Below are 24,819 nucleotides of genomic sequence, written 5' to 3' on the forward strand. Positions count from 1 at the left end.
TTACAGGGTAACAGACACTTGGGACTGCAAAGTCGAACTTGCAAGCAAAAATCAGGACCAAGGCAAAAAAAAAACAACAAAAAAAAATCCACAAAGGCAAATTAAATCAAATCCAATATAAATACAATGTTCTGGAGCTCTTTAATCATACTGCTTTCTTTAATAAAGAGGTGGTTAGGATCTTACAGTATTTTCTTTTGGCCTAATCCAAGGATTTTGTTACTCTTCACCAGTCTTAATTCCACACATACAAAAAAAATTGATATTCAACCTTTAAAATATAACCCATATTTTCTTAATAAAATAAGTTTTGTGCTGCTGCTTGTTTAGTAAGTACTGTACATCAACTGTTCACGGCTATTTAACAAATGGACCATACAGAGTTCAAGCTAGAGCAAAAAAAAAAAAAAAAAAACCCACAAGAAAAATAACAACCCAAACTGAGTGTCCTGTAAACACCCTATGTACAGTCCCACACTTGCTCATAGAAAGGAGGTACGAAAGGGGCTGGAAATCGAACACAAAAGCACTGGAGTCTTGGAAATTTTCTTTCACAACTATTGAAGTGCAAATCACTCAGGCAAGATATGAATTTCACTTGTTTATTGCTCTCCTGCTGTCTGGCTTCCCTTCCTGAAACAATCACATTCTTTTATTTCACACTGATTTTCCAAGAAGAAAACCTTCCGCCAGGCAACACTGGATGCTTGGGCTGTTTGAGACATCGTGTGCGATCCCAGAACACCCCGACTGCCCTGGAAGCTGCGGGGAGAGGGCAGAGCAGCCCTCCCACCCTGTTCTGTTCAGATATGAGATAAGGGAAACAACAGCATTCAACAGGTAAATGAAAGCTACTCCTCTTCCCACAGAACTGCATGCACTCCGCGACGCTTCCAGTCGCAGGTGGAACTCGTGCGCATGGAGAAGGCAGAGACTCGGAGCTGATCGCGATGCCCACGTGGGGCTTGTGGCTAACTACAGATCCTGATTTGTACCTGGGGTAACACCTATCCGCTACAGGCAGCAAAACGCACCTCAACATGCAGCTACTCGTTTGCATCTCGGACAAGAGAGGGGGAGAAATGCCGATGCCAGAGCGCGGAGAGGGTGCGGTGCATAGTCCGGTATAGAAAACATGCGGGTCACTCCAACCTCTCTAAACTTCTTCAAAGTGGAAACAGGGTTTAAAGGGCACAGCAGCTACTGAGTTTGGCTTTTTTTGTTTATCCAAAACCATGAAAACCCAACGCAGAGGGTGAAATAAGGGCAGAACACGATCTGCAAGTCAACAGCTGAGAGTTTCAGAAGCTGTGAAGCTTTTGTGTAGTTAAAATTGCTGTTAAAAGTAGGTGCTACATCAGCAAGTCTTCATTCATAGTTTTCTATGAACAGCCACCTTACAAATGAGTGCAAATCTTAAAGGTCCATTTTACATTTCAAGTCTCAAGGTTAAAAAAAATTGTAACAGAGCAACAAGCTGTTTCTGTAAATGCCCGCACTATCTCTTTTCAATGGTTAAAAATGGCACGTGCTATGCCACAGCTACTAAAAGACATTTCAGAATTCTAGACCCAACTAAAACACTAAAATAAAAACGAGGAACCAAAATACCTTTGCCCCTCACTGCAGAGCAGCAGCCAGGCGTGTTCCGGTGTAATGCTGGTGAACAAACTGATTTGCAGAGAGAACCTTGACCTTGACCCCGATTTTATTCTTAATGAGGAGCTTTCTAACACCAGGTGAGCGGGAACAGCCCCTCTGAGATTGTTTTGCTTTCAATGAACACAAGCCAGAGTTCGGAGGATGAGATGGAGGTGCTGATTGGTGTCACTATGCAGGCACTTGTGTAGAGGAATGTAGGCTTCTCATGTTGACACTTAGTGTTGATGTGTTTCCTACGCTCTAAAAGCCTTCCTAAGAATTCCCTACCTACTGACCACGGATAGTTCCTGGTCTCCTCCCTGTCACCTTGAGGATATACAGCAGTGGAGGTTGACACAAGGTGCAAAGGAGGATATGAACCAAACACTGTGGTCTTGAGGAAAATAGGACTGTGCTAAACGTAGGATCTTCACCAAATGTGACATCAGTGGGCTCAGCACTTAGTTTGCATAGCATAGTGATGTTGTCACTGTTCACAAACACGTTGCCCCAAAAGAAAACGGGAAGAGTGAATTCCCGGGGTTAGGACAGCTCAATGGGCCAACATGACCGGTGTGGTTTTCATGAAGGCAAGGCAAGTTTCAACGTCAGAAAGTACAAACCAAAGAGGTGTAGATGTGCTTCTGTCCGTGCACGGGCCGGGGGCAGCGCTCGCCTGGGGCCGCCCGGGAAACACGTTCGGCAGGACAATGATACCAGAGCTCTTCCCCTCAGAGCGTGGCAGGAGCGTGCGCCTCGTTTGTCTCTCGAAGGAAGCGCTGTGAACACTTTCATAGAAAAAAACCCCAGATAATGTGCCCGGATGATATCGGTACTGAGCTGCCACCACGGCCCTGCCACCGTGCGTACGGTCGCTGTGCAGCAAAACGGGTCTGAAAAGCAGTGACCAGGTTCCTGTGGGGAAAAAGGCTGTTTTCCTGGTACAAGCACAAATCAGGAGTTTCCCCCATGATAACAACAACAGGGATTTCATAATTCTAAGGAACAATCTGGTGTGCTTTCAGAATAAAAACCCTGGGCATGAGAGCAGTGATACCATGACACAAAGAGCAGCAAAACCTAGCAGCAGAGAGGGTGAGAGCCTGGAGGTGCTGGAGGTGCGGATGTGGTGGGTGGGAAAGCAGCTGGCCCGGGCAGACACGTGCCGAATGCACACGGGCAATGGGCACTGTGGAGCACCTGGCACAGCACAGGCTGCAGTCGGTAGCACTCATCGGACAGAAACGTTGGAGAGCTGTGGAGTGAGTGCACAGCCTCAGGAAGTGCGGGGATGTAAACTCTGAGAATGTTAATGACTTGTGGATTTTGGCAACAGACTCAATATTGTATAAAAATAATGTTTAGTAAAAAAATCCCGGTGTCCATCATAAAAATTCAGGAGGGGAAAAAAAAAAGAAAGAAAAACATGGATAGCGCTTTCTGTCCTCATGGGATGGAGATGCCCCCATTTGTCAGAAACAGTTTTAAATAACAAGTAGTACATTGGAAACAAAAATGGGTCAGCAGCCATTAAACGTGTCCTGTATGAAAGTGCACATCTTTCAATGGGGTTTAACCACCGTGAGGTCGTGATCTGACACAAACTGCAACTGAGGACCACAGAAATTAACTCCTTCCAATGGAAATATGGACCACCATCAAGACAAGATTACTAGTTTCCTTACAAGATTAAAAACATTGAAATTTTGCAGCATCATAGTAAGGCACTCACCCATGGAAAAGTCTGTGACTGTTGCTTCGAGCGGCAGCAGCTGACTAGCTTGTAACACGAGGAAGACAGTTTTCAGTTCTGAGCTAAGTGCTAGGGTGCCTTACATTATCCGAGGGGAATTACTCGGGGGTGGGGAACTGTTAGTGTTACAATTCTCCTATAAACTAGTTGTTTTTGTTTTTTCTTTTTTCCCTCAACCCATTAAAGCATCTCATAATCTAAAATATTAGTTTTATAAATCTAGTCTTCTGTTTTAAGGCTCTAAAAATCCCCTCCCCCCAACACCCACAAAAAATACCTACCAGCGCCTGGTGGGCAACGGAGGACCAAAGCCGCCAGTTCACAGTCAGGAGTCTCTAGTATTGCATCTTAAAAATGAAAACCTGCTTCTGCCTCCCGGGAGTTTTATCCCTTCCCTTGAATGCCTTCATGTGTTTGGTCAGGTCAAAATTTTGCAAAGCCAGAAAAAAATTAAAAAAATAATCATCATCATCATCATCAGTCTCTTCCAATCCTACAAAGGTGTTGGATCGTTCTGTCCCGTGGTGCTGGTCTCTTGCCTCGAGTCGACACTGCCTGCCCTGCAGTGATTTCTCATTGGAAAAAAAAAACAAGGTGTCCCAATGCTTCCTTTTTTGTATGGCTCCTACAAATCTGAAAGCTTTCTTGAGTGAGGTAACAAAAGTTAGGCTTTCAAGCAAAGTACATGGTACGTAAAGTGTCCTGATGAACCTGCACAGCCTTCGCCAAGGCCTGGGGGTCTCTGCCGTTGCTCTGTCCAGATATATGGCTGCCCTCGCCACTGAAAATCAAGGAAATCACTGTGTAATTATTTCATATTTTCCCCCCCGGAACACTGAGAAACTCCCCTGGAGATGGGGATTAGCCGAGTGCTGGCAGCACGGGAAGTCACCTCACTGCAGTGAACAGGGATGCTGTGCATGCTGGTGACTGTGACTGTACTGCAGATTCCAGCACCTTGAGGCAGCTGGAAATGCTCAGACACCCCAGGAATGCTCCCACAAGCCTGAGATGAGCTCACGGTAAAATTTAATCCTCCTTTATCCCCGTTCCCCCTGTGCTGGACCTTAAGACGATGCAGCTACATGCAAGTCTTCCCCTACAAACACTCTGCTGCAACACTTTGGACCCAGGCATTTTCAAACATCAAGGCCCCCTACCCACAACCTGGCTCTGCCCTCTGAGGGCCACGGGCTGTGCCCCTCACCTGTCGTGCTCCTTATCCACGAGGTGGTACCGTGCCCGGAACGCCACCAGCCGGGCGTAATAGGCTGGGGCAGGGATGGAGACGGAGCGGGTGCAGCGCACGTAGGTGTGGCACAGCTGGTACGTGAGGATCTGCAGCTCGTCCGCCGTGAACCGGTTGTCATCCCAGAGCACGTAGTAGTGGGACGGCCGGCTCGTGCCCTGGGAAGGAGGGGACCAGTGTGAGAGATGCTGCTTGCACCCTGATGTAGCTGCCTCACATCCTCGTCAGCCCCTCTCTGACCCAAATGATCTGTCAGCCAGCCTAGGCAGGAGGGATGGCTGTGCTTCCCTGCTGTGAGAACCCCACCTGGCAGCAAGGCAGGAAAGCCCTTGGCACTGAGGTGCAAAGCAGTACTAATGTTGCTGCTTGGTGCCTGCTCCCTCTGTGCCACACAGCCCACTGCATCCCCCACTGCATTCCTACCAACCCAGGCCAGCTCCCACTGTCCTCACAGGGGAGGAGAAGCCGAGCAGCCTCCCTTCTGGAAGCAGCTGCAGATTACACGAGTGCAGTTTTTCCAGTCCAGTTTCTGACTAATCTTGGCTGCCTGCAGCCAGGCAGCTGCAGAGCAGGCAAGGACGGCTGGCCTGGCTCTCCCACCCACGGCCAGACAGCAGGTCCCTGCTGATGACCAGGCTCCCCAGCGAGCCCAGCACGCTCAAGACACCAGCTGACAAGCTGCTGAATTGGCTGCTCTGAAGGAGGAAAATCTCTTAGGAGAGACCCTTGGCTCCAGGAGAGAAACCAAGTACGTGTCACATAATGCAGCAGCAGCACGGACCTGGCACCTGCTTGCCAAACCACCGCAGTGGCAGCTCAGATCCAACTACCCTCAAATCTAATTGCCCACGTCTCCATGCTAAAGGGAGGCTGTGACAGGGCCAGGACAAATGCATGAGAGCAGAATCTGCAACAGCAGCCAAAAAACCCAGCATCATCCCAAGAGCCAGCATTGGAGCACAGTACCTGAATGCCTGCATGACTGCACAGGTAGAAGTCAAACTCAAAGGGGTGGGTGATGTTGGTATCCACTGTTGTTCCTGCTGGGATGTTCCCACTCTTTCCAATCTGCAGGGAACAGAAAGAGATCTATACACTGAAGAGTTTGGTTATTTCCAGTTGCCAAGAGCACTGTCCTTAGCACAGCTGCCCTGCCTCAGGACCATGGTGGAGGGTTCTCATCTCTGTCTGAGATGTAGAGACTGTCTCCCCCACTCAGGAGGTACAGAAGCAGCTCATCCTACTCTGTTTCCTGCCCAAATAGGCCTGCTGGCATTTTTTGCAGGCATCGACACCAGACGTGACATGGAGACACAGCCAACAGTAAGGGAAAGAGAGCAGCAGGGGCCCATCCTACTACAGAAATGAAGATTAAATTAACAAAACTCCAGGGATCTCTGTAGAGCATGTGCTGGAGTCTGTGCCACAAGATGCTGAACTGGGGCTTTTACATCCCGATCAAAAACTGTCTGTAGTTCCCAAGATTAAATCTTCCTGCTCAAGTGGAGCAGTCTGGTTAGACTCAATCTGACTATTAAATTCAGATGAAATCTAGGAACAGTGACAGCAATCAATGTTATTGCAGAGCACACATGAACAAGCTGTGAGCAAGCAAGGGGTTATTCAGCCTGTCACGTCAGCAACTCCAGCTATCACCAAAACAACAGATGTTTTCAAGCTGACAGAGGCTATTTCAAGAGTCACCAGGATCATCAGCACCCAGTAACTCATAATAACAGCAAACAGCTGGCTGGAGTTCTAGAAGCAGACTAATCCATATGGCTGTAGGAGTCCACTGAGCAGCACGTTTCATTCAGAACGAGCTCTCCCCGCCAGTGGTGAGATTTCCCCTCGGCAAAGCCAGGGCTGGCTCTTCCATCAGACAGGGATGAATCAGCTGCCTCCAGCCCTGGCACTCTGCAGCACTCACCCTCTCGTTCTTGTCTGCACAGAAGAGACGGGTGTGATGCCTCTTCTGCACGACGATGTAGGTGATGCCAGGCTGGTAATCCTTTTCCAGTTTGATGCAGGCGTCTCGGATTGCCAGGAGCTCATAGTGAAGGATCTGGAGAGACAAGGGCACACAGAATGAGGGGACACACCAGCACCCAGCTGTCTCTGGGCACCCTTAAGGAACCTCATGGAGCTGGTGCAGCCCCACTGGCCTACAGGGACCTGAGGGTTCCTCACCTGTGGGAGCTGCCCCTCAGGAACACCATCGCGGTAGAAGATGATCCTGGTGGGTTTGAAGCGTGTGGATTTGTAGAACTGGATGAGGAGCTCCCTCACCATGTAGGACAAGTCCTCAATGATCTCTTGGCGAGGACGCTGCACGCGCACCGTGGCACAGTACCGGCTCGGGTGGGCGTCCATGCTGCCCACAACCTGCAGCAACAGACAGGCCAGGCCCATGTCTTACACCAGGGAGGACAGAGGGGATGTGTGACATTCCCAGCCTCCAACTGTTTGCCACGTGCACAGCTGGCCATAGGCAGAGCACCTGAACTTGCAGATCAGATGGGACAGCAAATACTGTACAGGCAATCAGTGTCCAAAAGAGATATCCTTGGTCATAAGCCACATCCTGAAGTCACACTCTGCCACGCCCTTTTAAACATTTGTGGGAATTTCCAGTGAGATAATTTTGGTTGGTGCCACTGAATGCCATGGCTGTGGGGAAGTGATGCTGCTCTGCCCTTGCTTCACCTCTGCCTGGCAGTGAGAGGGAGTGGGGCTGCCCAAGGATGTGGTGGGTCGAGTCACTTTGTGGCAGCCATTGAGCAGGGAGTTCCCACTGCAGTGCAGGCACACCTCAGACACATCAAAGCAATAGATCAGGGGCAGCTGGGCTTGGCTGTGACACAGGGCTGGGGGCACAGTGTGAATCAAGTGCTGGCCCATGCTGGGGAACAAACACCCACCTGCCTCCCTCCCCACACTCAGCAGTGACTGTGCTGTGTGCCCCACATCCCCTGAGCAGAGGAGAATCATCACAGACTCCACATCCTCAGCAGTGTGAATCTGCTGCCCCTTCCCTCCCCAGCACTTTCACTTTTGGTTTGCAAACAGCTCTGGGGCTGGGGCTCCCCCACTGGAACCCATGTGTACAATAGAAACTGTTCCTTTAGTTTCAGCCACAGACCCACTATTGTCTAATCAGCAATGCACCAAGGACAAGGTCAGGTTGCTCCAAAGGCTCTACCCTTCTCCTCCCCTGCAGCTTTGAAAAAGCTTTCACAAAAGTTAAGAAAAAAGCCCCAGTGGTCCTGCACAAACCACAAAAGATATTTTCAGAGGGGAAGCTCTGCCGCCAGGAAACAGACTGTTCTGTCCCACCCACACCTACAGCAAACAGCCCAAAGCCTTTCCCAACCCCTTCTAATTAAGAAAAAAAAACACTCCTCCAAAGACACATTTGCATGCCAAGGAAAACCTGAGCTGTGAGTCCTGGAAAGCTAAGAACTTAATAGGAAAATGCTGACATGCTTATCCTGCATGGCAACGAGCACAGGGCAGTGTCTCCCAGCTCAACGGAGGGCACAAGCTGTCCCTGGCCCCGCTGGCACCAAGCAGCATTTTGCTCCATAGATGCTCATTATTAATTTGAGAAGAAGACAAATTCTCCTCCACAAAGGGAGTCATCTCAGTTTCCCCCATGTCCCAAACCCCAGCTACCCAGCAGGGGGAAGGTCCCTGAAGGGCTGCAGCTGGACAGGGATGTCCCAGGATGACTCCATGCAGCACCAAGCTCCCGGCACTCTCAAGGCCACGCTCAGGGCCGGCACGTCAAGAGCCCCATCTGGTGGCAGCTGCCAGTCTCCCCGCGGCTGCCAAAACCTGCTGCTTCCCTGTGCTGAGAGGCAGGAAGGGATCGGGACACAACTTCCCAGGACTGACAGGGTACGGCCCACCCTGAGAAGTGTCATCATGGGGGCAGCAATAACACATGGACACGTGAGTCCCATTCCAGTTCCTGCATCCAAGCTGTGAACTTACAGCCGTTATGGAGGGTTTCTTCCCATCTCCTGCTGGCGGGTGAGTGACATCAGCCCCGAGGAAGATCACTGGCTGCTGAAAGACGGCAGAGCTGGTGGGAGAGGAGAGAAGAGAAAAAAAGCAGTCAGCCTTTGGGGCCATCTCAGGGTGATCTACAACCCAATGGAGATAAGCAGATGATATCAAGGATATCTCCTGACCTCCAGCTCTGGTCTGGACACATCGACAGCTTGTTATCAACAAGGTGAAACAAGTTACAAACCCCTCATTTCAAAGAGCTACTTTATGAAGGCCCCATAAACCCAGGCAGGCAGCACAAGGGACTTGAGGTACAACCCCGAAACAATGAGAGCCAGTGGCTGTACGAACCGCTGGTGAGGCACAAGGATGTTGTTGATCCCGCCAAGCTTGACGTTGATCTTGAGGCAGAGGTTCGAAAGGGTCTGTGGGGAGGTTTTCACCACATTCTTAACCTGGACACACTGTGTGGCCATTCCCAGGAGAGTGTCCCCAACACGCTTCACTTCGGCTGTGGGCAGAGGAAGCAGGTGAGCACACAGGCAGTCAGTCCTGCAGCATTTCCAGCAGCACTCTCAGGAATGAGGGGAGAGGGCCCTGCAGGAGCCAGCCCTGCTGAGCCAGCCCAAAGCCCTTCTCTCTGTGCCCGCCCCAGACACACCGTACACTGGCGTCTTCCCCGGCAGGATGACAATGATGAGCTGAAGCCCTGAATAGGTGTTCTTGAGGTGTCGGAACATGGGCTCCACGCTGTCTGCACCCTGGGCATACTTGCAGAAGCAGGGCTGGCCCTGGATCGGCATCCCGGCGTCCTTGGAGATCTTGCGCAGCTGGTCTGTGAAGTTCCTGTGCCAGGAGGAGAAGCAGTGAGCCCTGAGCCCTCCTGCACACCAGCTGTGCCACTGAACATGGAGCCCCATGGCTGAGTGCTGCAGCACAGGACAGAGACAGGGCCATCATGTCACCTATTGATGGCTCTATGGCACCCAGCATGTGTATGGCACAGGAAACACAAGAGGAGCACATGTCAGGGCTGAACTGTCGCCTCTCAGTGCCCTCTTACCCACATACTGACTCTTTCTAATGCAATGGAGCTCAGCTCTTCTCCCTTAGGAAGCTGGAACAGTGGGGAACAAACCTGCTGCCTGCAACAGCTGATTTCCAGGTGATTGCAAAGCTGATCTCAGCCTGCACTTACCACAACTCAGCCACACTCTGGATTTTTGGAATGCCAAGGATTGATTTGATGCGGCGAGAGCCAGAGGGAACACAGGGCTCACAGCTCTGCTGCAAAGGGATCACGGGAGGAATCCGGTGTCACTCCCACCTGCACCCAGGTACTGCAGACATGGACATTCTGAACTCATCCAAACCCCAAACACTGACCATGCCAAACACCCAGAAAAGACGCACAAAGCGCTCACCTCAGTGCATCCACTCTCAGTCAGGAGAAACCTGAGGCCCCAGAAGAATCCAAAACCAAAGTGACCATTTCCCTAAATCAAATAAACTGTTCCTGCTCTGTGTTACTTTGCTACAGAAACATATTCTCTAAACTACCAAAGCTTTTCTGAAAGCCCAAAACTTCTCTGTTACAACCCATGGGAAGTTAGGATGATGCTTCCTACATGAATTACAATATTTCAGATTATTAGGGACACTTTTAATCCTCAGAACCCTTTCTCTCTGAGGAGATTCAGACTAGAAGTGTTCAACAGTTTTAAAGCTAGCAGTTTCATCTCCCAATACTGCAGATCCCTGATGCAAAGAATAGATGGAGAAGAGCCTGACTGACAGCTCACAGGTACTCACTCCAACCTGGCTGCTTTGTGATGGCTTGGGGACCATTTGCAGCTGGGACAAACGGTTAGGCTCTCTGGATAGACCAAGAGCAACAGGAACTGGACACTCCACATCAGACTGGTACCACAAGCAGTGGAGCTCCCTGCAGCTCCAGCACTGGTGATGCTGGACACAGTTCCCGGCTGAGAGCAGCAGTGTGGCCACCTCTGGAGCCACGGTCCCTCTGGCTTCCCCCACCCACATGGGCTGCCCCTTTCCTTACTTCAGCACCTCCTCTCGACACTGCTTCTGCGGGGCAAAGCAGGCAATGGCCCAGACTTTGATCTCAATGCCGTTGTAGAACTGCTTCCCTCGCATGTCCCACACGCCCTGGTTGGGAGTTGCAATGGCCCGGTTCTGCAAGGCAAACAGAGGGTCAGAGCGCGGCCGCAGCCTGCCCGGCCCCGCAGCCCCAGAGCCCTGCACGGGCAGGGGCTGTGCTCCCTGTCCCAGGGCTGAACCTGGAGCTGACTTCCTGGCAATGGGCAATCCACAGCCCCAGCTCCTCAGCAGTGACAGAAAATTCACCCGAGCTGCCCTATGCTGAGCACCCCTCTCTTCTTCATCTCATCACCAATGACTCTTGGCTACAACTTTCAGAACCAGTTATATTGCAAAAAACTCAAAAAACACGAAGCCAAGGTACTTTGATAAAGCGTTCCAGCTCTAACATGAAGGTAACACAACTTTTGCTCAGAAACAGTACTTCCAGGTGTTGACAGTATCTCCCTGAACAGCGCAGCCCAGCCCAGGCAGCCTCACTTACCCGGCCTCCATACTGCAGGATGGGAGCTGGCAGGACCCGCCCTGTCACCTCCGTCATATCATCCTTCACCTTGATCCCAAACTCCTGAATGTATGGATCCAGGTTGTAGCTGGCATTCTTCATCTGCAAAGGGAAGAAAAGGCCATGGGAGGGAGTAAGACCAACTGCTGCATCCCAGGCAGCTGCAGCTAGCCAGGTAATGTGGGCACCTGAAGCCATGTTCTCCACAGAGCTCCAGAGGGAGCAGCTCTGACAGGAAGGTGAGCAGATAAACACTGAGGCCCAAACCCTCTCCTACAAACTGACCCATGGGGACCTGATTTTGAAACACACTAACCAATGTAACTAACAGCACAGCCTGCTCCTGAAATTTAAGATTTCAACAGGAAGATTCAGACTGGTAAGAAACTTATGAAGAGTACCAGAAGGAATACCGAATGTGCCTGTCTTCAGAAGCCCAGATGTATATGTTTGGGGAACAACAGCCCCGTTAACCAGTGGCCAGGCACAGACAGAGTTCCTGTACTGCAGCCCCACCACACACAGTCCCACGTACATCCACAGCCAAGGGCATGTCTCTAATCTGTTTCCTATTTTTAGTTCCAGCACCCTTTGGGTCAGGTCCCATCAGTGCAAGAGCCTGAATTTGCTGCATGTGCATTTGCATGGTCTCTTTGAGCCAGGCTCCCCTGTGTCAGTGTCCATTGCATATACACAGGCACCTGTGCACAGGGATTCAGTGGGAAGAGGGAGATAAAACCCCACCATCAACCTCACCAACACCTTCTCAGGAGGTCACAGCTGTCTGCCACAGAGCAGCTGAGGAGCAGGACCATGGCAAAGTCCACCGTGGACAGGATGCCATAACCTGCCATTGGTTATTGTCCACCCCCCATGGGACTTCAGTCACATACCAGGCGACTGATCTCCTCCTGCCTGTCCGGGGCAGACCTGGCTGTTGCTTTTATCATGGTTGACGTTTGATTGTCTGTCAGCTTCTTGATACACCGCTGGCCTGCCACGATGTTACACACCTGCACAGGGAGGAGAGACAGCAGCCATGTGTTGGGGACAGGTAAGACATGAGGGGACCACAGCTGAGCACAGCCCCAAACCACAGGTGCCAACACTCACCTCCAAGGGAAGGTACGTGTGTTTTTGTTCCTGGCCAACCTGGAGACAGGGCAAGTGAGGGTATTTCAGCTGCAGGTTGTATTTCTGCTTGAAGTATTGAGCCACTGTGCACTCCACTGTCTGACCACTCTCCAGCTGCAGTGGGAACCTGGCAGAGGCAGGAAACGAGGGATGCACCTACTCAGAACAGACACTTCCACACCTCAGGCACTATGTACTGTGGCTGGGAAGAGGGAGCTGCCAGGCTCCCACCCTGAGCTGCCATACAACAAAATAAAAAGCACAGCGGTGGTATTTTCAGAAATGGAGTCAGGAATACTCTTACCCCAGTGTGGGGCTGAGGTCCCTAAATAAAGCTCTCCCTCACTAATCCAGTTAATCAGGGCAAATGTTTATTGCAGGACGTGCCACACATGCCATGGTTGGGCACAAAAATACAGCACACTGGCACTCAGGAGGGCTTCTGTGCCTGCTGTCTTCCCTGGGAGCTGAACTGAGCTCCAGGGAAAGACTAACTGGCCTCTCCAGGTACAGGACAGCAGTTGCAGGGTGGGCAGAGGGAGGCAGGAGGGGAACATTTCCCTTCAAAAACAAGGGAAAATAAAAAAAAATCAAACTTCCTTCTGCTGGGCTGAGGGGTGCCACAACACCCACAGCTGGAGCACAATACCCATCCTCAGCCAGCACCAGCTGCTCCCAGCTCCATAAAGAACTCCATGAAAATGCAGAATTGATCTGATATTCTGTAGAGAACCAAAATTACAGGAGAACCAGGCTGACTACATCAGCAAGGTGCCACATTCCTCCTGCACTCGCTGAGCCCCAAGGCTGTGACTCAAGGATGCTGGTGCACAGGAGACACTGAGGCGTGCTCAGGCCCAGCCTGCTCCCAGGCACACACAAAAAATTCCAAGGCAAACACTTGTGTTAGCCCCTGACAAAGTCTCTACTCTGGCAGTGACTATTTTAAGAATGAAGAAAACCAAACCCGGAGGTAAAAACTAGGACAATTCTTGGCATGTCAGCTCCCGCCCGCCGCCACACTCTGCCTGCCAGACACAGCATCCTCTGCACTCCCATCTCCCTGCATCCCACTCCACACATGGCACAGGGCTGCAGAGCCCCAGACACGTCTCCTTTTGCCATCAAAGACTGGAGCTTCCTGTTCAGCTCTCCCTAACGACACCAGCAGCTGTTAACAAGGAGAACAGTGTGAATTTTTCCAAGGGCATCTGCCCACCCGCCTTACGTCTGGTGGCTGGCTGGCCGTCGGGTAACGTTACACACACGGTATTTCCTCTTCATCTGCCCACAGTGGGTCACCTCCACCTTCAGACCTGATGTGAGACAGGGAGACACAGCACAGTCATGGTGAAGATGGGAGCAATTTCCCTTTGCCTAACTTCTCCAGGACACTGCCAACAGCTTCCTTAACTAATTTCCTGCTTGCAGATACCTCAACAATAGCAAGAGGGAGGCAGTGGTGCCCCAGAAGACATTTAAAATTTGCAACCCCTGTACCCCCACCTCACTGCAGGGGCTGGATGGGACACAAGCCACAGGCAGTGTCAGGGGACAGGTTCCAGAGCTCCCTGGGGGGCTGTACCTTTGATCTCCTTGGTGAAACGCACTCTCTGCGAGTCTGTCAGGGGCTTGGGCTGCTCGTCGATGTTCCGGATGTCCAGCACCTCGCACATGAACTCGATAACTGGCTGGGCTTTGTAGAAGGCAGTGGCTGACACTGTGGGACAGACACCATGATGTGTCTCTGCTCTCAAACAGCCTTCCCAAATAAATCCAGCCCTCCCACTGCAGCTCCCCAGCATGAGAAATAACGTCACCATCGATGTTGAGCATCATCTTCCACATGGCAGGCCGGACTGACTGGTGGAAACCAAACCAGACCTCCCTGCCCCCTCCCAGGGGGTGGTAGTAGCCTTCAGGGGGGGAGAAGAAGGAGCGGCCAACAGGAGTGTACCTGTGAACCAGGGCAAACCACGTCAGTGACACACACTGGGCCCACGGCAGCACTCCCAGAGCCCCCAGCTGGCACTCACCCTGCCAGCTGCATCGCCCCCTCTATTTCTTTTGCAGGAGCACCCAAGGACACGACTGGCACAGCTGCCCCGTCCAATGACTGTCAAGGCCAGTCCCAGGCACAGCAGCCTGCCAAGGGCAGCAGTCCCCTCCCCTCCCTGGCACAGCCCCATTATCCCTCAGCGCAGGTACCTCATGGAAGCCAGGTGCCTCATGGCAACATCCAGCGCCTGGACAGACTCCAGTGGGACAGGGATCTGCCCGCTGACCAGGGCCTCGTGCAGCATGCGCCAGCTCACGATGGCCATCCATTTGATAGAGACCTTAAATATCCTGTCCTTGCCTTCCCCCGGGATCGTCACCTCAAAGTCAACCTGGGTGCAGGAGGGAAGGGACAGTGACCACGGCATCCCTGCAGGGATGAGGTGGGGTCGTTTTCTGCTGGTCTTTCCAAGGCAGGAGGGAGGTCAGAGTGTCCACCCAGGGCTCGTTGCCCCCTCTTACCCTCTCATTCCCAATGGGTAAGGCCGTGACAGTGTAGATGTTCTTCTTCCCATCATAGACTGGTTTTCGGTCACCAAAGATCTGCGGTTTGAAGTGCTGCACCATGTACTCCACGACTTCCCTACACAGGCAAGATAGAGGGGCAGGAGGAGAGAAGAGAGAGGTTTGTTTTGTCACTTTCTTTACAGCCTAATACCTTCTGCAACCTGCCCAGTCCATCCCAGCCTCCGTCCCTGGGGCAACTGAGAGCAAAGGTGCGACCCCTGGGGCAGAAAGGCCCCTGGACAAGCAGCCACGTGCCTTGTGCCACAGCTCAGTACATTGGCTTTGGCAAAAGGAGTGTACATGGCACAGGGTGACTGTTGCTGAACACATGCAGCATCTGCTCGCTGGCCCTCGGGGCACAGAGCTCCCCAGGCTGTGAGGGCAGGAGGGGACAGGCAGCAAAGAGCACATCAAAAGGAAAAACAAAGAAAAAGTACATGATGGCCTGAGGTCTGGGCTTGCTATTTTTAAATCAGGGATTGTTGCCAAAATAGCACAGCTGCTTCAGAGCAGCAGGGACAGTGCTGAGGCTCCAGACCCCTGACGCTCCCAGGCCAGGAAGCAGCACTGCTGCACAAACATGGCTGGGGGGTCCAGCCACCTGTGGGCATCATGCAGTGCCATCACCTCTGCCACTGCTGTGACCTCTGCTATAACGGTCACCCTAACGGCTTCTACTGCAAAGACAGGGACAGGCACTTACAGAGCTTCCACCAGGAAACTGGAAGCAGGGAACAAGTGCCAAACCTCTAATACTTGCCTTACCTGTTGACTCTGCGGGGACATTTATCGGGTTTGATATCCACTTCATAATGATACACATCGATCTTGGGAATGTCCACTTCAAAGTAGTTGGCCAGGAGCTTTATGGGCTTCCCAACAGTTCCTATCCCAGGCCGACGCGGTGCTTGAAACACCTGCTGCAAGGGGGGCAGGTATGCGCCTGCAGCTGTGGGAGAGAGCACAGGTCAGGAGGGCTGCCAGGGACCCCATACTCAGACAGACAGACAGACAGATCTCATAGAGTCACAGCGCTCTCCATCACCGCATCCTGAACTGCAAAGTCTCCCACTACCCCTCCTCTTGGCAGGAGGTGGCAGAATTCAGAGCAGCACACCAGGAAGCAGCTTCCCTGGGCACCATCTGGAGAGCACTGGCGCCAGCCGAGCTGTTGAAGGGCAGTGCCAGGGCACGGCGGCCCCACCAACTCCCTTGGCACAGGCTCCAGCACTGCCACCTGCTATGGGAGAGCAGCATTGGCTCCATTGTCAAGGTGCCCCTTTCCAAAGGGATGCAATTCCCTGGATATTCTGTCAGCAGGGACACAGAGACACATGCATTTCCCCTCCATTCCCCAGCAAATTCCAACTCACTGCTGGAGGGAGGATGCCACAAGAAACAGGAAACACATTGTTCCATCTGCACTACACAATTGTTGGACTGCTGGGTTTTGAAAAAAAAAAAAAAAAAAAGAAAAAAACCAAATCCAAATCAATCCCAAATCCCTACTTGAAGCAGCATGGGGACCTGTAAAGAGGGAAATACCAGTTTTTCCACAATTCCCATTACACAGACTCACTTATAAAGTTTTGGAGTAGCAGGATGGCACCAGCACATGGCCACAGGACTGAGCTGCATTTCTAAACCAACAGCACCCTCAGACTCAAAGGTTTCTTAAAAGTACTGCCAAGGAGTTATTCCACCCCACTGCTCTCTGAGGTGAGCTCTGCCCTTCCTGCCCCATTCCCACTTTGCCCATCTTCACCCTCCCCAAGTTTGCACCTTCTATTTGTTCCTCACACACCGTGAGGTCCGAGCCAGCTGGGCCAGTGCAGGGACTGAGTGTGGGGGTACTCAGAGCGCTCCATCTGTGCGGCCAACTGTCCACGTCGGCCCACAGACAGCAACCCAGCTCCAATTCAAGCTCCTGAACACATGGTGCTTTTAGCACCCCTTTCTCCCATCTACTTTCTTTTTAAATCCAAATTTCCATTCCAGGCTAAAAATATCAGAAGCAGAAAAACAGTAGAGCAGCAAACTAAGCTTCAAATTTGCCTTTTACTTTTGCACCCAAACTTTGCAAGATTCTTCCTGGCCATGAAAGGCCACCAGCCCTGCAGGACATTGAGGGGATGGGAAAACTCTTCTGAGTGTCCAGGGACTGAACTGCAGAAGTTAATTCTCCAAAGCCAACCTCTGCTGCTCCTGCTTCTGCCCTGCAACAGGAGCTCAAGAGACCCAAAATCTTCTGGGAGCCCCAAGCCTGGGCTTACCTGGCCCCAGCACCTCCTCTGACAAGGCAGCACAGGACTTCGAGCAAGGTGGGGATCCTGGAGTCCACTGCAGGGCTCAAACCCTGCAGGCACCCACAGCTGCCCCAGGACAGGATGACTGCCAGCCGCCCCCAAAAAACATCTGTGCTGCACTTCGGAAGCAGCTCGTTTGAAGGAACTGATTTTCAGATGAGCTGCTCCCAGTGTAAGTCATGTCTCCACATGATTAACATTTCTTGGCAGTGGCCAGCTCCCTGGCTGAGAGCTGATGCATTTTTAAATTATGGCTCACAAGCAAAGAGGTATTTGCCAGTGCTGCTGGAGCCTTCAGTTCCTGAGTTTGAGTGAGGAACCATACCTCCCACCTGCAAGATCTGTTCAGGGGATAGCAGCTCTCTCTGCCTTTCCTGTAGCCACATCAAGGCCAGCACCCGCAGCTTCTCCTCCTCTGCATCATCTCACTCTGCAGACAATCCTGGCAGTCATGTGTGAACGGGACCACATGCAACTCCATGTGCCCATGGTAACTCCATGCAGCAGGAAACACAGGGCGGTGGCCACAGCTTGACAGCTGCTCAGTGGCCCTTGGGTGCCTAAGAGGAGCTGAAGCCAGTTAGGGGCTGGCAGGAGTTGCAGAGGTGTGACCAATTCACCCCACACTTGGCACTGTGTTGGTCACTCCAAAACTAAGGCTTTACCATGCAAACCCGTTTGCCAGAGGATCCTCAGATGCTTCACGAACATAACACTCCGCAATTAGGCTCATGAATCACAGGTGGAGGAAGGAGCCAGCCTCCAGCAACACAAAAGTTGGCTCAGAATTTTGAAGGAACACAGAAGATACAGCAAACACAGGGTAAGATAAATGAGCAGAGTGGCCAGAGGGAGCAGCATCTGATGGCACAGGAGATGCTCTGCAAAGACCAGGGCAGGACCATGACCAGCATCAAGGATGGGCAAGTTCACCCCTGGGCTGACTTGGAGAGTTATATTTTGGTGACCACAACACACAGTCCCTTAATGTGACCAGCCAAAGCAGCTGCCCAGGCAGCACTTCCAGCATGTGAACCAGGCTCTCACACAGCCTTGGCTGCTTCAGCCCAGGTGGGGGAGACCCCAAAACCCTTTAGTGAACATGCAGGCTTGGCTCATACTTTCACATGCCACATTCCTGCTCTGGAGCACTCACGGTCCCTCCACAACTTGCCTCAGTGAAAGCCACCCTTCAGACGATGCTGCCAGGGAATCCCGGACAGCCCCACTGTCATCCCCAGGCACCTCATGCCTGAGGTCGGCTCAAGGCAGCAGAAAAGGAGCCAGCAAGAAGAAGCCTCGTTAAAAAGCTACTCAGAGTGCATGGAAACAGGGGGTCTCCGGCATATAGGGGGGCTCCTGCACGGGGTGGGGGGCTTGGCTCCTGCATACCTCGACTCTCCATGGCGAAGCTGCACAGGCTCCCACTTTGTCATGTAAATGCGGGCGCCGGGGCCGGGGGCTGCAGGGTGAGTGTTGTTCCTGCAGCACAATGCGGCCAGTGAGCGGGATGAAATCCGCTGCCATTAGAAATTCCGCGGCCCGGGAGGAATCACAGACTTTCGCACACAAAGCCGTGCCCTGGGGACGCGCCGGCGGCGGAGCATCGACGGCCCTTGCACCGGGTACCGCGGGCAGAGATGGCGGCGAGGGCAAAGCCACCGAAGTGAAAGCAAGTTTGAGGTAATTAGCGCTGGAATACGCTTTGTTTCTGTTATTTATTGTAACAGCTGGGGAACACGACCCGCTGCCCAACAGCTGCCTGCGCCGGGCGAAGCCGCCGGTGGGACGGCATGAAATTACCATGTCATTGAAATCCTCTCCAGCGCCGCATTCAGCCGAGGGGCCGCGGGAACGGGGCCCAGACAAAAGGGAGTTTTATTGCGGCGGCGGCAGGTCCAGGCGGCCAGCCCCCTCTCCGCACACCCACCCGCCAAAATACAGCCGAGAATCGGAGAGATGCAGACGGGGCCGCGGCACAACAAATGCCACCGGACACGCAGCGTGGTCCATCCTCACCCTGAGACATCTCCCATCTTAAACAACCCCAGAACCCCAACTGGGAAGTGAAATCGCTGTCGGGGAGCAAAGCAAGGGACAGCACCAGTGGGAAAGGCAGCTACTGGGGAGGGTGAGCAATTGGCATTCCCGATCTCCAGGCTTGACACCTTCAAAACCGAGCTTCAAGCAGCGACCAACACATTCCAAGGAGCCCAGACTTCAAAACGCCTCATCTCAGCTCTGCCAACCCAGACATCGCTGCCTGTTCCTTCCCGAGTGACCTGAGCACTGCTGGGGTCATGCAGCTGTGGGTGCTTTTCGGTTTCACATCAAACTGAGTTTCAGCAGGTGATGCACACATGGCTCAGAAGCTCCGTCTGCAGCCATCAGAGCTCAGCATTAAACCTGTCTGTGCACCAGAGCCCGGCTGCTGAGGGCAAGGCTGAGTTGCCCAAGCTCTGCTCCTGCCCTGCACTGGGGTGGCTGCTTGCAAAAAATGAACCAAAACGGGCTCTAAACTGTTTTATCACAGGACTGACATCTGAAAGCTGCTGAGTTCTTTGTATTCTCACACTAAACACCGCAAAGGACACTGCTGTGCTTCCCACCTGGAAATCACGGGTGACATCCTGAAGTGCAAGCTATAAACCTGCCTGGCTGAATGGGTGTCCCTGCACCCTGGGACGTGCAGTCTCACAGGTTAAGCCGGGCAGGAGCGTGAAGCTGTGGGTGCTGTGATAGAGCCCAAGGAACAGCAGCAAGAGCAGTGCCAACTCCATCAGACCTGCATGCAGGGACTGTACTCCAGCTGCTCTGGCTCTGGGGAGCAGCGTGGTGATGCCGGTGGTGTGGTGATGCCAGTGGTGTGGTGATGCCAGCGGTGTGGTGATGCCAGTGGTGTGGTGATGCCGGTGGTGTGGTGATGCCAGCGGTGTGGTGATGCCAGTGGTGTGGTGATGCCAGTGGTGTGGTGATGCCGGCAGTGTGGTGATGCCAGTGGTGTGGTGATGCTGGCAGTGTGGACACAGCTCAATCATGAGCTGACCCGTGAGGATTCCTGCTAAGCTGGCCTCAGCTGTCCAGCAGCTCTCTTTTGCATCCCTCTGATGGGGTTTGAGAAGCACGGGCACAGCAAATGCCAGCACCTCTGCTGAGCACACCGGGTGGCACATCCAGGCTGTGTGACTCTGCACAGTGACCCTGAGTCCCCACTAACAGCGCCTGAGCTGGGCAGAGGCTGAACACCCCCTGCCCAGCCCCACAAGGTCTCCTGCTGCTCCTGCACTGCCCAGGCAGCAGCCAGGGACATGCAGAGCCAGGAGCTGCAGACAAAGGCGGCCCCCAGTGCCGGAGGGACAGGACAAAAGCGACGCCTGCTCCTCTCCATGTCCCACCGCGGCCCCGCAGTGCCACCGGCTCCTGGAGCGGAGGCTGAACCCGCCCGAGGCTCTGCTGGATCACCCTGCCCAAGGAGCAGCTTCCCTGCCTGATTTGGCTTCCTCCTCGCGTCTGCCATCTTAATAACTTGTCTGTGTTTTGTTCTTCCCAGGGTTTAGGGAGAGGCTGCAAAGAGTGTTTAGAGATAAACCATCCATGCTGTGTCTCCAGGCAAGGTGCTTCTCCTGGCTTTGTTTCTCGGTCTAATCCTGTCCCAGAACCAGGCATACGCAATTTCGTGTTTCCTGAAGATAAAGGGCCCCAACAGACGGAGCAGCTTTGGGGTTTTTGCAAGGTTCAGCACAGGAAGACAACGGTTGAGATTAACAGCCTTTAGGAAGTTTGCAAGGGATAAAGAAAACTAAAAATTGTGGGAAAATAAGTTTAGTTTTTAAAACCACTGCATGCGTGTGCTTCCCTGAGTTCTGCCTGTGGGTCAGATGTCCTGGGTTTTCCTGCTGCCTTTCCAGGCATCTCCATGTTGGGCACATCCAGGCACACGCCAGTTTCTGCTTTATTGCCCTGATAAGCCACAGCATCATCAGAGCTCGCATGAGAGGCTCAGCCCATACTCAGGGTCTGGCACAAGCAAAGCAGTGCCACAGCAGGGCAGGATTCACAGCAGCTCTGACGACACGGAGTTCCTGAGTTCCCTGCCCAAGGGGTGAACCTGGGTGGGAGCAGATATCCCCCAGACAAATCTGAGGACAGAAGAGGAAACTCCCAAGGGTGCAGCAGCAGAGCCCTGCTCCCCGTGCAGCCCTCACAGGCCCAGAGACTGAAATCCAAACCTGTCCACCGAGTGCATCCCCACCCCAACATGAGATTCTTCTAAAGCACCTTAAGGTCATCATTTCAGGCCGGTGTAGGAGGGTGCCCGGCAGCGTTATCTGCATGGCCCTGAGGCAGCAGCGCTGCTATCGCCCCAAGGCGCCGGCAAAGCCGCCAAATCACGGCTTCCAGAGGCCATAAATCAGCCCAAACACAAAGCACCAGCAGCCAGAAGGTAGCGCAGACACAGGGAGATTTCTGTGCCACACTTAAAGTAAATATTGTAAGGAAGGACTGAAGTTTACAAACACTCAGCAGGTTTATGTCAAAATCTCACCAGGCTGATGTGTTACGGCGGGTGGCAAACACACCAGCACAAGCGAGGTGGCAGAGCAGTGACTGCCGACCCCACTGCCCTGTCCCTCGGAAGGGCAGCATCTCCCCATCCCCATCACCCCGCCCCTCATCAGGTCAGTGACCCGCGTCTACATCACCCCATCCCTTCCTTCTGCCTTATTTTAGGCACCAAAATCCTTCCGGCAACTCAGCAGCGCAAGTTGGCGATGCTCAGGCCAGGCACAGGAGCAAGCGGCCGCTGATGCCACGGCCCCTATAGGGCACAGCTCTCCAAACCCCCAGGGGAGCTGCCCGGCACGAAGGGCACTGCCAGCTGCTCCCGGGCGTGCGGAGGTTGGGGACAGGGGGTACAGGGTGGCTCCGGAGCTCGGGCCCGCGGGGCCAGGCTGAGCCCCGGCTCCGCGCATGTCCTGGCACGGGCAGAGGAGACGCTTCGTGCTGTCACGGCACACGGCGCCGCCGGCCCCACGCCAGCTCCAGCCTGAACTCGGGCAACGCGGAGCTGGAGGATGGAGGGGGAGCAGGGGGATGAAACGGGAGCTGGGGGGAATAAAATGGCAGCTGGGGCGGGGTGGGGGGGTGGAATGGCAGCCGGGGGGACGGATGGGAGTGGGAGGTAGGGGAAACAGAATGGGAGCTGGGGGAAAGGATGGGGAGCTGGGGGATGATGATGATGCTGCTTTGTGCAGAACAAGCCCCTTGAGCAGGGCTCGCCCCGCGCTGTGGGGACCTACGGCTGGACGTGACCCCGGCACTGTGCCCCCTCCTGCGAGGTTTCTGCGGGAGCCTCCATCGCCCCTTCCCCTGCTGCTCTGGGGGCACCCGGGGGTCGCGCCTGCCCCGCGGCCCCGCAGGTTCCCCGCACACCCGGTGCTCACACCTCGGCGCCTCCGACACCCCCCGAGCCCCGGCATCGCCCCCGCACATCCCGCGCCGCCGCCACATCCATCGCCACCCGCCGCGGTGTCCTCCCTCCGCACATCCCTCCACCGCGCTCCCCCGCCCCGATCCCCACCCGGTAAAGGCCCGCTGTGCCCTCACCGCACACCCGCCCCCCGTTCCACCGGCCTCATCCCTTTCGCTCCTCATCGCCCTCTCGGCGCTCCCCGGCGCGCAGCGCTCCGACCCCCCCACCGCAATCCCCGCCGGCGCTACCTGCTCCCGAAGGTCCCGCTTCCATCCCATCCACGCGGGCGCCGCTCGGAGCCGGGGGCCGGGGCAGGGCCGTGCCGGGGGCCGGGGCCGGGCAGGGCCGGGGCCGGTGCCGCAGCCGCCTCACGCCCCTCGCGCCGCGCGCACGCGCCGCCGCCGCCCGGCCCCGCGCGCAACAAAGGCGGCGCCCGCCGGCCCCGCCGCCATCTTGGGGCCCGGGGGAACCGGGATGTGCCCTCAGGACAGCGGCGGGGACCCAGCCCGGGCCTCGCTGCACGGTGCTGCCCGCCCGCTGCGCCGTTGTCACAGTTGGGGGTTTTTTGTTGGTTGGTTTTTTGGGTTTTGTTTTTTTTTTTTTTTGTGTGTGTTTTTTTGGATTTGTTTTTGTTTTTACTCATTTTGTGCTGCCGGGCCGAGGAGGAAGCTCCAGTTGCTGTATCGGTCGCTGTACAGTCATTCCTGAAATGCCCCTAGTCTTGCCAGGCAGAAATTCCCCATGGCCCTGCTCCATCTAAATGCCCCCTGGTCCTGCTCCATCTAAATCCACAGAACCAGGCAGAGCATCCCTTCTCCATCCCGTTCCCCACCTCCTCCCCGACCTTTCCTTCCCGGGCAGTGCAAATCCCGACCCTGGGCCTTGACTTTGTCACCAGCATCATCAACCCCAGGAGCACCGTTCCCACAACCAGCCCAGGTGTGTGTTCTGCCCGGGCCATTCCAGAAAAAGGTGGAAAAGCCACAGGAATTCAGGCTGTCAAGGCATTCTCACCTTGTGCTGTTCTCCACAAAGGAAGAGCAGCGGCTCCTGCTGTCCCCAGGGAGTGGCTGGAGCAGAACTGTCCTGGGTTGTTGTGTAGGATGTATTTATTCTATCACCATCTTCATGAACTGTTAAACCAAGTGGGGTAGTATTTTAGTGTTCCCAGGCCCCTCCTTTGGGCTCTTCTGCTCATGGCCCATCAATGCCTTGCCCAGGACTCACAGGGAACTCCCTCCAGGAGCTCTCTCTGTTTAATGGGCCATCAAGGAGCCACTGCACGACTCCTCATCCCATTGGGAGATGCTCCCAATGCCCAGGAGGAGGAGCCAAGCATTCCCACCTGGAGAGAATCTGGGATTTGGGACAGGACAAGCAGCCCTGAGCCACTGGATTCCCAGAGGAGCAGAGCTCCCAGACCTTTCTGTGGGATCACTGCTTCAGGAAGAGCCCCTCACCTGGACTGCTCCCACCACCCTGCTCAGGCTGTGTTCTGACTCTGTCAGTGCTCCTTTGTGTTATTGCATTTATTTTATTTTTATCTTTTTACCTTTCTTCTTATTAAATTATATTTCTGACGTGGAGCCTCTCACTCGTTTTGCTTTCAAACCACAACAAGAACCCAGCTGGGATTTTGGAGTCAGAGCTGCACGGAGAGCAAGGCCATGGCACAGAGTCCCCTCCATCACTCAGTCCTGGGTTCCTGAGGTTTGGTCCCAAGAGGTCTTTACATCATGTTTGGATGACACCAGGGATGAGCAAACCTTGAGGGTTGAGCTCCTTAGGTTTCCCTGAGGCTGAGCAATCTCAGTGCCAAAGCCTCAGGATGTGCCCTGCAAACAGAACTGACACCTAAACAGGGCTGCAGGAGGTGACAGGCATTTCAGACAATCCTGTCCTGGTTTCAGTCACAGCTCCCACACTCTGGCCTCCTCCAAAAGCTTTTCCTGTCCTTCCTGCAGTATTTATAGTGCAGGGTAGCTGTCTGAGGAGACAAACCCTCACCTCACATAGAGAAGATGAAGGAGCCAACAGCCCTTATTGCATCTCTCT

At 53.8% G+C, this 24,819-nt stretch overlaps 1 protein-coding gene across 2 annotated transcripts; it reads right to left on the reverse strand.

The window, feature by feature from the left end:
- Positions 1 to 23,085, reverse strand: LOC310919849 (protein argonaute-1). 2 transcript variants are annotated; one of them, XM_083879418.1, is made up of 19 exons: positions 23,013 to 23,085; positions 15,751 to 15,934; positions 14,941 to 15,061; positions 14,629 to 14,810; positions 14,241 to 14,377; positions 14,006 to 14,140; positions 13,649 to 13,736; positions 12,400 to 12,547; positions 12,180 to 12,299; positions 11,266 to 11,388; positions 10,723 to 10,856; positions 9,319 to 9,503; positions 9,009 to 9,168; positions 8,640 to 8,730; positions 6,834 to 7,028; positions 6,574 to 6,708; positions 5,610 to 5,711; positions 4,602 to 4,801; positions 3,503 to 4,175 (listed from the first exon to the last, which is right to left on the reverse strand). In XM_083879418.1, exons 1-19 carry the CDS (start codon positions 23,035 to 23,037, stop codon positions 4,067 to 4,069), a joined length of 2,574 nt encoding a protein of 857 aa, XP_083735544.1. In that variant the 5' UTR covers positions 23,038 to 23,085; the 3' UTR covers positions 3,503 to 4,066. The 2 variants fall into 2 exon arrangements, 1 of the variants encoding a protein (XP_083735544.1); XR_014591869.1 differs by lacking the exons at positions 14,629 to 14,810; positions 14,941 to 15,061; positions 15,751 to 15,934; positions 23,013 to 23,085 and adding an exon at positions 1 to 2,556 and having other exon boundaries at positions 3,676 to 4,175; positions 14,241 to 14,373.
- Between the last annotated feature and the right edge of the window lie 1,734 nt (positions 23,086 to 24,819).

Source organism: Zosterops lateralis, assembly GCF_965231275.1.
Source record: "Zosterops lateralis genome assembly, chromosome: 28".
Taxonomy (NCBI): domain Eukaryota; kingdom Metazoa; phylum Chordata; class Aves; order Passeriformes; family Zosteropidae; genus Zosterops; species Zosterops lateralis.